General features: G+C 28.4%; 1 protein-coding gene across 4 annotated transcripts in view; it reads right to left on the bottom strand.

Moving 5' to 3' along the window:
* The window catches only part of LOC113552348 (serine-rich adhesin for platelets), a 239,435-nt gene that overhangs the window by 204,846 nt on the left and 21,811 nt on the right, over positions 1 to 12,778 (bottom strand). For all 4 annotated transcript variants that reach the window (XM_026955204.1, XM_026955205.1, XM_026955202.1 and 1 more), the window contains exon 2: positions 7,194 to 7,262. In XM_026955204.1, the coding sequence (XP_026811005.1) occupies positions 7,194 to 7,211 (18 nt within the window). In that variant the 5' untranslated portion in view covers positions 7,212 to 7,262. The remainder of the gene's footprint in view (positions 1 to 7,193; positions 7,263 to 12,778) is intronic.

Below are 12,778 nucleotides of genomic sequence, written 5' to 3' on the forward strand. Positions count from 1 at the left end.
AAAAAAATGTATTCCATCAACAACAAAATCGAATTAAATCTAGTTACTTTGTTTTCTGTACTGAAGTGTACTAATAGTATTATATAATAAGATATTTTTGAACTCGGAAGAAACTAATATTGATCGAAAAAAAAATAGCATGAAATAATATCTGTGGCGTAGAAAATAAAAGTTTAGAAAGTTAAAGACAATATATGGACTATATACGAGTTGTTACATCATTTCATAATACCGACATTCTATACTACAAAATAAACATTATTGAAAAACTTTTGAATTTACCGAAGTTGTGTAAATATTATAAGTACATATTATTGTTATATTTTTGATTTGTATAGATATTTTTAGAACGATAATTAATAAATACATGTATATATATATATATATATTACATGTAACTATATAAAACTAAAAAAAAAAATGTCTATAAACCGATTTTGATTATTATTATATTTTTATAGAGTAATGGATACGTCAAAAAGTAATATATAAGTACGCGTGACATAACCAATAAAAAAATCGTATAAGTTTGTATCACGTTTTTATCGATGAAAATCCAATAATATGACGTTTATAATTGAAATAGATTTTCAACTTAATGTCTCACTACGTTGCATAATACGGACAAATGTAAATGATATTTTTATTTCTATAATAATAATAATAATATAATATAGATACGCACTGTAATAAACGATATAGCAGTAATTTTATTCATAACGTTTCGGTGAATTATATATATTATATTTTGTCATGCGAATTGTGTTTACACGTATAATGTCGTGTATATTTATGTTTGTATTTCACACGTTGCATATCATAATAATATTATAACACGCGTCGTTTCATTACTAAAAGCCTGTGCGTATTATAGTGAACGTCGAATTTACGAACGAGGCGTATACAGATGAAAGCTACGAACGGATATTTATTGCCGAATAAATAATAATGCTACCAATGCTGTTATCGAAATCGTCGTCGTCACACGCGCGTTCCTGCACAAGCTTGGACAATTTTTATTTTCTGTGCGTTTGAATATTTAGCAATAATAATATAAACGCCGACATCGGTATACGCGATTGAAGCGATCAATCGGTCGGGGTGACCGTAACTTTATAATATTATTGTTTGAATACACAACGAATATTAGCGTTAGCGCATGTATAATGCACACGTAACTTTTGATTCGTAACACAGATGAGTGTGTGCCGTAAATAATTATGGCACGTAATAGGGTTTTTCGATGTACGTAAGAGCAATCGCTCACTAACCGCGGTTATTATAGTGCAGTGTACAATATACATTCCCAGACGCGGTTCGGTGTGTATTATTACAAATTGTATATTGAAGTTTTATTACGGTATTAATTTAATCACGAAATCGTAGTATTTGCTTATCTACATTAAATACCTTAAGTCTGCTCGAGCTTCGATTTCAACAATTATTATTATTACGTATAATATACATATAATATATCGGTATAATAACATTATAATCATGTTTGTCGCAGACCGCAATGTCGTTCTCTCCGCCCCGCGTGCCGACGCCGAGGGGTGCACCTGGACTATGGAAGTTATAACTGAGGTCGTAAGCGCCTGGGGGGGGCTGCAAGTCAAAATTATTACGGCCACAGTCGTTTCTGAGGTGGTGAGAAACGCGTGGGTGGTAAGGGTAAAAATAGGACACCCGCTGATTGTGGCTCGGAGACGTGTATATCCACAATTGCAACTAGAGTATGTTACAGTATCTACGATTCATAATAATTATAATAAACGTATATACTATAACGCGCGATTATTTCCACGAATATATTCATGTATTGTGTGTTTATTTTAAGACACGGACTACACGTGCATATATTATAAGTGAGACGTTCAAACAATAATATTTAATATGCCACCCGCGGGCAAAGTACAATCACGAACAGTTAAAAAAAGTTAAAGTGCAATAACGCGTTGTGTGTGTATATTATCATAATATGATAGTAACTAAAAATGAGTAAGTATTATTAAATATTAAGATATATTAATTAAAATATTTATGCATAATGCGTTATTGCACTTTTACTACTTTTAAAATTCATTTAAATATTACAATGTTCACAAACCTATTTTTCCAGCGGGTGGCATATTAAATATTATTATTATTTGAACGTCTCACTTATATGCGTGTGAGGTGTTTTAAAGTAAATACACAAGTTATAATTATGTGTGTGTGTGTGCGTGTGTCTGCGAGTGTGAATGTTAAATATTATAATGACCGTGATATTATTCAATTACGTGAAAATAATGTTCCCGTTGTTAATACAATAATAATATTATTAATAAATAGTAACCGTGTTTTGCTCTGTTCATTTTTATCGTCAACAACGAATACAATTATTTGTTTTGCATAATTTAAAAAAAAAAAGACACTTCAATATAAAACGCACTTGTGTGTAGAGTTATTGAACGGTTAGAGTACAATAGAGTGTAGGTGTACACTGCATTTTCCTCTGTTGTGCGCTGTATTACATTTATATTCCGATCAATCGTTAGGTATAGATAGGAGTTGGTACAATGAAAATGTGTTATAAACTATATAGACACATACATTGTCCATAATAATCAAAATTAAGTCATTAACGAAAAGTCAAAGTTACTAAATTACGAATATTATTTACTTTGTTCTTATAAGTTATATCATTGTAATCGTACATTGATAATTAAAACATGTTGACAGGCAACAATGAGTAATTCAGTTTTATAGTAATTAAAAAATTAATTTTAAATAATAGAAAAATAAAAATAAAGATTCAATTTTAAAATTTTAGATATTTAAATGATTGAATATAATGTGTATAGTTATTAGTTACGTCACCCTATTTTCAAAATTGTAAATACATATTGACCTGGATTTTTTTTTAAATTACTGAGATTTAGTGGGTATTGATGACGAAAATCCACTGAGATTTTTTTATACCAACCCTGTTAAAACTTATAATATGAAAAAAATAGTTGTAGAACTAACACATACGTCATCTTAACACTACTGCGGAGACGAATGGTGAACGTATTTTTCGGTAAAAAGCGATAGAAAACGGAAATGTGAAACCGAGACGGAGTGGCGGATGTGAGTTTCCAGTTTAAAAATGACGGGCGTGTATACACTGGAATTATTTTATTTATTATTGTTTGTTGCTCTTTTTTTCTTTTTTTTTTTCCATTTTTCGTTTCACTGCATCCCTCTGCCCCTTCAAACACACACACACACACACCGCCAAAACGCGCATTTTGACAATTGTGGTGGGTAATACAAAAATCCGACGATTGATTTTCACCGTTTTCCCTATAAATCGGTCCATTGCCACCAACCCTCCCGCCAACGACTCACAAAAGCACACGAGTACGTACACACACCCACACACTTGCATAACATAATATACCACGAAGGGATGGTGACGCTGGTGGTGGTGGTGGTGGTGGTGGTGGCAGGGATGATCCTCCACAGGGTGCGCTGTATATTGTGCGTGTATATAGAGTGATAAAAAAGCAATCTAAAGCTTTGTCCCACCGCTACCCCGACGAGGCGAACCCTTCCACCTACTTTATCCCATACCGTCATCGTCACCGCCACCGCCACCACCTCCTGAAAACACCACCACCACCGCCGGGCGGCGAGCCATTGTTTCGCGTTAGGTAATTGTGTTATTTTCGACTCTTCTCTATATACATACATATATATATATAGTATATAACATATATATATATGTATGTATGTGTATATATATATTGTTCACCCCTGACAATATAATGGAGAGTACACGCAGCAGCGCGCACCGTCCGGCGTCCGCGCGATGATGATATTATTATTATGGTAATAAGAAGAGCGGAGCGAAAAAGAAGAGGAAATTATCCTTCGTAAATTAAGTGTCAACTACCACCGGAGATGTTGTTATTATGTGCATACTATATAATACAATATATACGCTGCACCGGCGTGCAAAAAATGTCGAGAGGATACCGTGTATAGCGTATAGTGTGGTACATATCTTCTACACATAATGTATCTCTCTACCTGCTATATCTTAATATTAAATGTAATATGTACTCAGTATATAGTTTGAAAATTCGGAGGCATAATGTTTCTTTACTTATTATTATCATTATTAATTTTTTTTTGAAACATAAGGGTAGGTACGAGCAGAGAAAAAAAATAATAATGGTAAGTGACGCGTTATATAAAAATTAATAAAGAAAAGTCTGCTGCTGCTTCCACCTCGCTCGAGGTGATTTCGAGATATTTAATAATGATGAAAGTATGTCGGGCATTTTCTATTATAACGACATCACTCCCTTCTCGCGGCTCGAGGAATTTGACGAGCTGCTAATTTTCGGTAAATGGATGCGCCGTTATTCGTGTTAGCATAATATTAAAAAATGAACTCCCGAAGGTGTTTGAATAATGAAAAAGCGGCATTCTTTGAAGCACGCATCATGTAGGCTATGGCATCGAGTGGGCTGCGCGGTCTACAGAACGAACACAGGGTTATAACATTCAATTCGTAATTTATAAAATTAAATAATTGCGTCTTTTGGTTCTGTGTAGGATATGATTTATTGGAATATTTATACCATTATACAACCTAAAACGCTTACAAATAAGATGTTTTAAATAGACAGGAAAAAAATATTAAGATACCAGTGAATATGTTAAATTAAAATAGTTTATGTAACTAGTTCCTTAGTACTTTATTGTAAAATTTGAATAATTTTTCTAATAAATTGTAAAAATATAAAAACTTTATCACATTTATGAATTATTTTAATACAAATCCATAATATTGAAATTTCAATATTTTTGTATTATCAAAATAATAGTAGAAAAATGTATGACAATGAAATACTTATGAAAAATGACACGGTATATTCAATGGAATTATAATAAAATAATATTAAACACAAATACAAATTTTATAAAACAGTTTGAAATATACTAAAATGTATTTTATTGACACAAGAATGATAAAATATAAAATTAACAACTATAATATTTTAAAACGAATAGTTTATTAGGTAATAAACAGATAGCAATAATATGAATTTAAGTTTTTAAAATAAAATCGTCAAGGATTAAAATTAAAATATAGAATATATTTTTTTTTTAATATCCAGTAATACATACAATTAATGAAAAAATAATTGAACTGTTAAAATTTATTTTAATGAATTTAAATTCAGTATATATCTATGCAAATGGTTCTATCAGGTTTCTAGTTCTATTAGGAAAAAAAAATAAAAATAGAATTTTACTATTTTCAGTCAGGTGCAAAAATTGGCAATTAGTACAATAGGGCAAAAATAATTTAACTTCAATCGTAATAGGAAAATTACTTTTTTTAAATATTAAAATTTACTATGGAAAAATGTGAAACATAATTATTACTATTTTATAATTTAAATGATACTTTTATCTTTATGATTTCTTACGTATAATTATTTTGTTAAATCACTTTTTGTGAAACAAAAGTCCCAAAAATATTAGGTAGTATAATTTTTTTTTATTGGTTGTCTACTTTAATTTTTAACTTCTTAAAATATTTTCTATGGCAGTAAAATCTAAATAAAAAAATAATAAAGTAAAATAATATGATTAAATATTATGTAAAAATCTAACTTATATAGCTATATAATAATATACAACGTTTACAAAGAGTTCCGTAAATTATTTTATGTTAAACATCACAAAGATATACACATTTTCTTTTTTCTATTATTATAATAATAGAATATAATATTATTATAAACTGTGATTGATTTGTAAATAAAATATAAAAACAAAATATTATGATTAAAGCTATTAAGTTTTACAAACAAGTGGTTATTGATTTCTAAAATCTTATTAAAGATTAAAAAAAAACATTGTAACTGAAATCTGGCAAAACAGTGAATATTTTAAAGGATGGCGGTTTTACAACGATTGGCTAAATCACCTAATCCAATGGCTTGTACATAGGCGAACTGGACAAGTTTAATTTCCCGAGTAATCTATTTTGACATAATTTATAGTACATCAGACTACAGAGTATATCACTATTACAGTTTATTTAAAAATTTAACTTTTTTGTATTTTTAATACGATTATATAGTTTATAATAATAAATTATAATTTGTTTAACAAATAAACAAAAATAAAATTACCTTAGAATTGTCATAGTTTTATGATTTAACATTCTGGTTTAAATTGGAAACGCAAATAATTTTTGTAAAACCACTTATAATTATTTTAAAATTATTAGTGAACTATATTAGACTATACCTATGTATATTATATATATATATAAATGTAACTTTTAGATTTCTTATTTTGATCCAAAACTGTGTTTCGAATTATTATAAAAAAATACAACTAATTATAAAATCAATACCTCCTTCATCCCATACATGAAATATGCAAACCACGCATTAACTCAATTGACCGATTTAAAAAAAAATACTTTTTTTAAAATTCCTGGACTAATAGCATACTTACATATAACGGTTGGCCTTTCTTATGTATTTATTTATTTTTATTAAGCTCTTTAGTAGAATGAAAAAGTACCCGGTCCGGGATCAAATTCAGCCATTTTCTGATTTTACTATATTTTCTTTCGCATAAAAAGCACCTCTGCAACCTTTTTTTTAACAATCCTAGTAGAATGTACATTCTTATTTTATGGTATGACTTGAATGCACAATATTAATATTTATAACGTCACTGTAGTTCCCGGAAAGTTTATATCCAATTACATTCCTGGGGTACCTTAAATGCACACTGACTCAATGCTGTTAGTTTCTCCAATCTTGTAGCAACTACTGTAGAACTAACAATGCTTATTTTATTGAATTAATGAGTTAATTTGAATGGTCAAGGTTGATTTTCTAATTTCTTATTTCATAATAATCGATTTAAATTCAAAAGCCTTTATAAATGAAATTGTTATGTACCTAAAGAGTATACATACTAAAAAAAAAATACTGCCTCGTAGAATTTTAAGTTTTAACATATGTGAACGCTTTAATAAATAATATGTTGTTTATAGTGATCAACGTTTGAATGTCTTTTATGTTTAAACCATACACTTCAAAATGTTTAATATATCAATTAAGAACAAACGAAAAAAAAAATTATGTCTACATTAATAATATGTTATAGAACGTAATTACAATACTCACAGTATTTACTGCTGTCATGTCTTTCACCTTGGAACCGGCGCCAACATATGTTGCTAAATCGTCTTCAATCTGAAATATTTTATAAATACATTTTAATAAATTATATAAAACTCATAAAATGAAAATTTCAGTAGTAAGTATTAAACAAAAAGTACAAATAATAATGGGATTAAAATAAATTCTGTTAAAAAGAAAAAAGAAAAAATAGAACATAATTTATTTCAAATTACATATCTTAAAAAAAAAATAGATTTTATAATTTCAGAATGTATAAAATAATATTTTAGCTTTATTATGCCTATTATATAACCCAGAATATTTCATAATTCATGAGTTATTACCAATAATGCCTACAATAACTTGGTGTAGGTATGTGATAAAAAATACCATATTTTCGCAAGCCAATTACATGAATAAGGTTTACATGATAGCAACTTGAAAGTAATTTATATTCTTTAACTTTCATGTATGCAGTAAACGGATGCCAAAATTGAGAGGTAATAATTCCTGCCAAACCAATTCAAGTTATTGACTCACAAAATATTGTAATATCAGCCATATTGAGATTTTTTCGTAAATCCAATTTATTTAAAATGCACTATTTATCTTATTATGATTGCTATGAAAAATTGTTTTTTTTTTTTTGCTACATACCTACTAGGTATTTTAATGTGAGTTCAATATTATATTAGCAAAATTATGCAAATGAAAAATAATTAATCCCAATTCCCAAGTCGAATTTAACTGCATGCGTTTAGTTTGTAAACAACATGGTGGAAATTATCATCTTTTTAAAGATAATAAAATAAATGCAATATCTTTCACTATAATTTAATATAATCGCATATAATATTACATTATGTGAACTAAATAGAATCGTTACAGATGCAAATAATATAATATCATTAAACTATGTATGTGACTTAATAATATTGCCCAACAACGTATGAATACGTGTTTACTATAGTGTTAATAATTTATTTAAACGATTATCCGTCTATAAAATTTCGGGTGCTTTTGTCTCGAAAACCACCATGCATATGAGCAACCAATCTTAAAGTGCACCACAGCCGGATGTAGGGAAGCTATCCTTATTAACTTACACCTAAAATATCTACACACGTTTACACCAATATTCTAGGCAATTTATGTATAGCGTTTTAAACGTAACGTAATTACCAGTAAACTGTAAGAAAGTTGTGCAAACAGAGAGGGTTAAGTAAATGTTTTGTATAAATGGGATTATGAATAATAGATAAAATGTTCTTTGGTCTTTCGAAACAGTTTAATACGTATAGTTTAAATCTTTCACATCCCGAGGCCGAAAACTTTTAAGGTATAAACATTTTGTTTGTGTGTACATATTATTATACTATACGTGCATTGAAATACAAACAGTTTAATTGAGTAATTATATTATTAGGAGCACGCGACAAGGTGCCGGAAAGAGTTTTCGCTAGTAGCTCGTAGTATTTTTATACTTATTTTATCGAGTGTTCCAATTTCCGACACCCATCTCCATCCCATCCCGATGATCGCTAACAAAAGATAGGCACTATATAGTTGTATTATACGAGTACACTCGACTTGCATGACGACCTCAATTAGTACTTTTTTGCTTTAGTACATTTTTTTTCTCCTTCTCCTGTTCTCACTCTTTCACGTTGTTTCTTTACATTATATCCTCCCTCACTTCCATTATCGTCATACTCATCCTTATCCGCCACCACTCGAGACCGTATTACGAAACAGACCGACGTAAGTCCAACAGGTATTGCGTGCGCTCTTCGCCGGCGTGAACAGGTGTGAACGTGCCTAAGTGCGTTTTTCCCAAGGCTTCTTTGTTCTTATTTACTGATGGTAAACAACCGCACTACAAATCGCCTTCATTTCCATTCCTCGTCCATCCTATCAAGCTACCTAACGGTGGGCGATGGTAATGATAATTCGCCCTGTCGCCAATAACACTTAACGCGCGTGCGACGACGGCGGTGTAAGCATAACGACTACTAAGTACCCTCCCGTGATGGTAACGGGTAAAATGTAATTCTTAAATGGAATGTAAAACAATATATTTTATTTAATATAATATATCTTTAAAATAATGCAAATATGTTCATTATTACAAGGAAATAATTGGAGAAGTTCAAATCAATTGTGATATGATATTATAGGTATTACAGGTATATATATAAGTATATTTTTTAATCAGAGTTCATACTCTAATAACAATTATCTTGACACTAGTTTTTACTTAAGTGAAATTCTCAAGTCACTCGTCTCGCATATGAAAATGTTAAATATGTATATTTTTTTCAATGCAATATTATTTAAAAATATTTATATATTCAGTGAATCATCACGTAGATTAAGACATTATCAAATAAACTCAAATCTGATACTGTATGAAAAATTATAATTTTTTCAAAAAAATGAGGTTTTATTTCGACTGAAAATCGTACAAGAAAAATATATACAAAAATTTTGATAGATTTCGAAATAATAAGTGCTCACCGTTCAATAATAAAATAATCACCTGCTATAGTTAGTAATTTTAGTATGTATATGATATAAATAAATATAGTATTTGTCTTTGTATTAATATAATTAAAATTGTATAATTGAGTGTTATTCCTTAAAATAATGAAAAAAATAAAAATAATTTATTAATGATTTTCTCGTTTATAAACGGTGTAAGTCCACACAGAAATCCAATTGAAACTTAACAAATTTTTAACGTTAGATATTATACTGTATTTTCTGTATTTACGGACAAGATAATAAATTCGTCATTGATATATATTTTTTTCAAAATTATTTCATGTACACCGAAATTTAACATTTGTGAGCAAACTTTTTCCTCATTACACTCTCGACACCACTTTGGGCCCAAAATACACTATAATATAATTTTTTTACACCAAACACGGTAACTTTGGTTACATTACCAAGTTTAACTCAAAAACAACTATCAGGTAATTATTTTAAGATGATATCGGGAATAATACAAGTCTCATCTAGATGAAATGTATTTCCTGGCCATTAAGTTCAGCAAGACTGAAGCTCTAATTAATTAAAGTTCCTCATCATGTTGGAGTGATAAAAAAAACAAAATAACGGGTTGGGTCTAATTTTGAATATGTATATTGTACTTTTATGTATCAAATTTCTTAACTTAACTTGTAAATAATATATATTAGATTCTATATGTGGACCCCCACACGAGTATTCTTAGTGGGTCCCAGTATTTCATTATATGAAATTAAAATTAAATAAAAAAATATAAATGATAAAACCACCGAAAATTCGCGGTTGTTGTGTCGTAAAGTGTTTTTAAATATTACTTAATTAATTTTACCGAGAAATTGTATTTGTTTGTTAAATTTCCAGTTTGGTTTCTAGTTAACCATCAGTTCATGACTAAAAACAAACAAATTAAGTCAATACCTTAAACCAAACAACCTATAGCTTAAACAAAAATTAAGGAGGCAAGTTGAGTAAAATATTTGAAAAAAATCGAAAACTTTGAATTAACAATTAGAAACTTTTTAAATATACTAGACATGTTTTTCATTTATGAGTTTAGTTATATTATATAAATATACAAACAAATGGATAATGTAAAAATTTATTAGGTTATCTTAACTTACTGTGTTTAACTAGACAATACATAAAATAGTATTTATGACAACCATCATAACTAGTAAATTAATTAAAACTAAAAATCGGTTCTTTAAAATTTTTATATAATTAATGGTTTATACGAATCGTGGTTTTAATTAATTTTGTGTGTCAACATTAGGCGAGTGGTGTAATCATGATATATAAAATTGATTACTCATGTCATATATTGATCAATTGTACTTCTCGTTATTTTTAATTATCAAATATCTTTTAAATATATATGCAGCAAGTAAATTCTATATTAGTTATAATAATTATAAATATAATTGTAATTGTAATTAAGAATATAATTGTCCATGTAAATATATTTTTTTTAATTTGTATTATAATACTAAAAAGTATCAAAAATTTGATTCGTTATTGTGCACCAAATATAGTACAAACAATTATATCTAATTTAAACAAATGGTTTTAACTATATTTAGTATATAGAATATGATAAAATAATAAATATGCTTTCATCAACATTTATTTTTTTAAATAACTTGATCACACGTATGTACATTGTACAAATATATTACGCCATATTAACAATTAACACTTTGAACAAATTAATAATAAAAAAATCTCGATTTTCAAAATAACTTCCTGTTGAAAATTCTACGTTGTTTTTATCAAGGTCAATTATATTTCGGTGTGTAGTTCGTAAACTGTCACATTGCTGTCGACAAACAGAGCATTTTTAACAGGGACTCGAATTCCACCGAAACCGTATATCCTGAATGACTAGACATCAGTTTGAAGAAAAAATAAAATATGAAAAAAGTAGCAATAGAAGTTTTGTTTTTAGAATATAGTCGGCTTACGTCCAAAATATCTTCTTTTACCTAGTGTAGTTGTGTCCCGGTATGAAGGACAAAAATATCGAATGGTTGTTTGTTGATATGAAAATCGTAGGAGGTGCAAACGATCTTTTGTCGGAAATAGAAGCAGATATATATAAATATATATTTTAAAAATTAATTGAATCTAAATAATTATTAAACTCATTTCAGTTTTACTAAATAATTTTTTGTGTACCAGTCTAATAATATAACATATTTTTTAAGAAAATAATGACAAAATATATATAAGGTGTTCATAATAATAAATAAATATATATTTTATAGTCATTACTTTTCATAAATAATATATAGCAATATTGAAATGAATCTTTTTTAAGATAATTTTACATAATTACAATAATATATTTAAGAACTAAAACTATGACAGCATGTAACACAAATGTAATTACCATCGATTTCAAATATTTATCAACATCGTTTTAAGTTTATTGTACTAGTTATATTGTAGAGTTTCAGGCAATTTTACTTACAAACGATGGTAATCAAGGAACCTTCATAAACGCACTTTCCTTGATCAATAATCGCTAGAATGATGGTTTGTTCTAATTGACAGATAAAATGACGATTAATTTTGGCTTGAGAGTATAAAAAGCTGACGCGTTTACGGCAATTTTTCATTTTTTTTTTTCGATTTTTTTTTTTTTTATTCCGGAGGCAAGGCCACTATTTTCCGTCGACACAATGCGTCACGTTCGTATCGTGGACGTGATACACAAACAATTGTGTTAATTTAAAACACTCGAGAGGCTCAAATTTCGTGAAAGTAACAAGATTAAAGTGACGCGGGGAAGAGTGAAAATGGGGTGAGTACGCCCGGTAGTAATAATGAGATAAGACAAGTCATTAAATTTGTTGCACACGGGTAAGAGACGGATAAAAGGGTCACATATGTATATGAGTGTTATCAAAAATAATACAAGTATTTAAATTATAATAATCACACAATTTACTATTCGTGATTTTCAACCTAACCTAACCCCTCGACAAACAAATAAAAAAAAAACAAAAAATACATATGATTTTTCAATTATTTAAATTTTAATCAAGATTTTAAGT

This window comes from Rhopalosiphum maidis, chromosome 2 (genome assembly GCF_003676215.2).
Source record: "Rhopalosiphum maidis isolate BTI-1 chromosome 2, ASM367621v3, whole genome shotgun sequence".
Classification (NCBI taxonomy): domain Eukaryota; kingdom Metazoa; phylum Arthropoda; class Insecta; order Hemiptera; family Aphididae; genus Rhopalosiphum; species Rhopalosiphum maidis.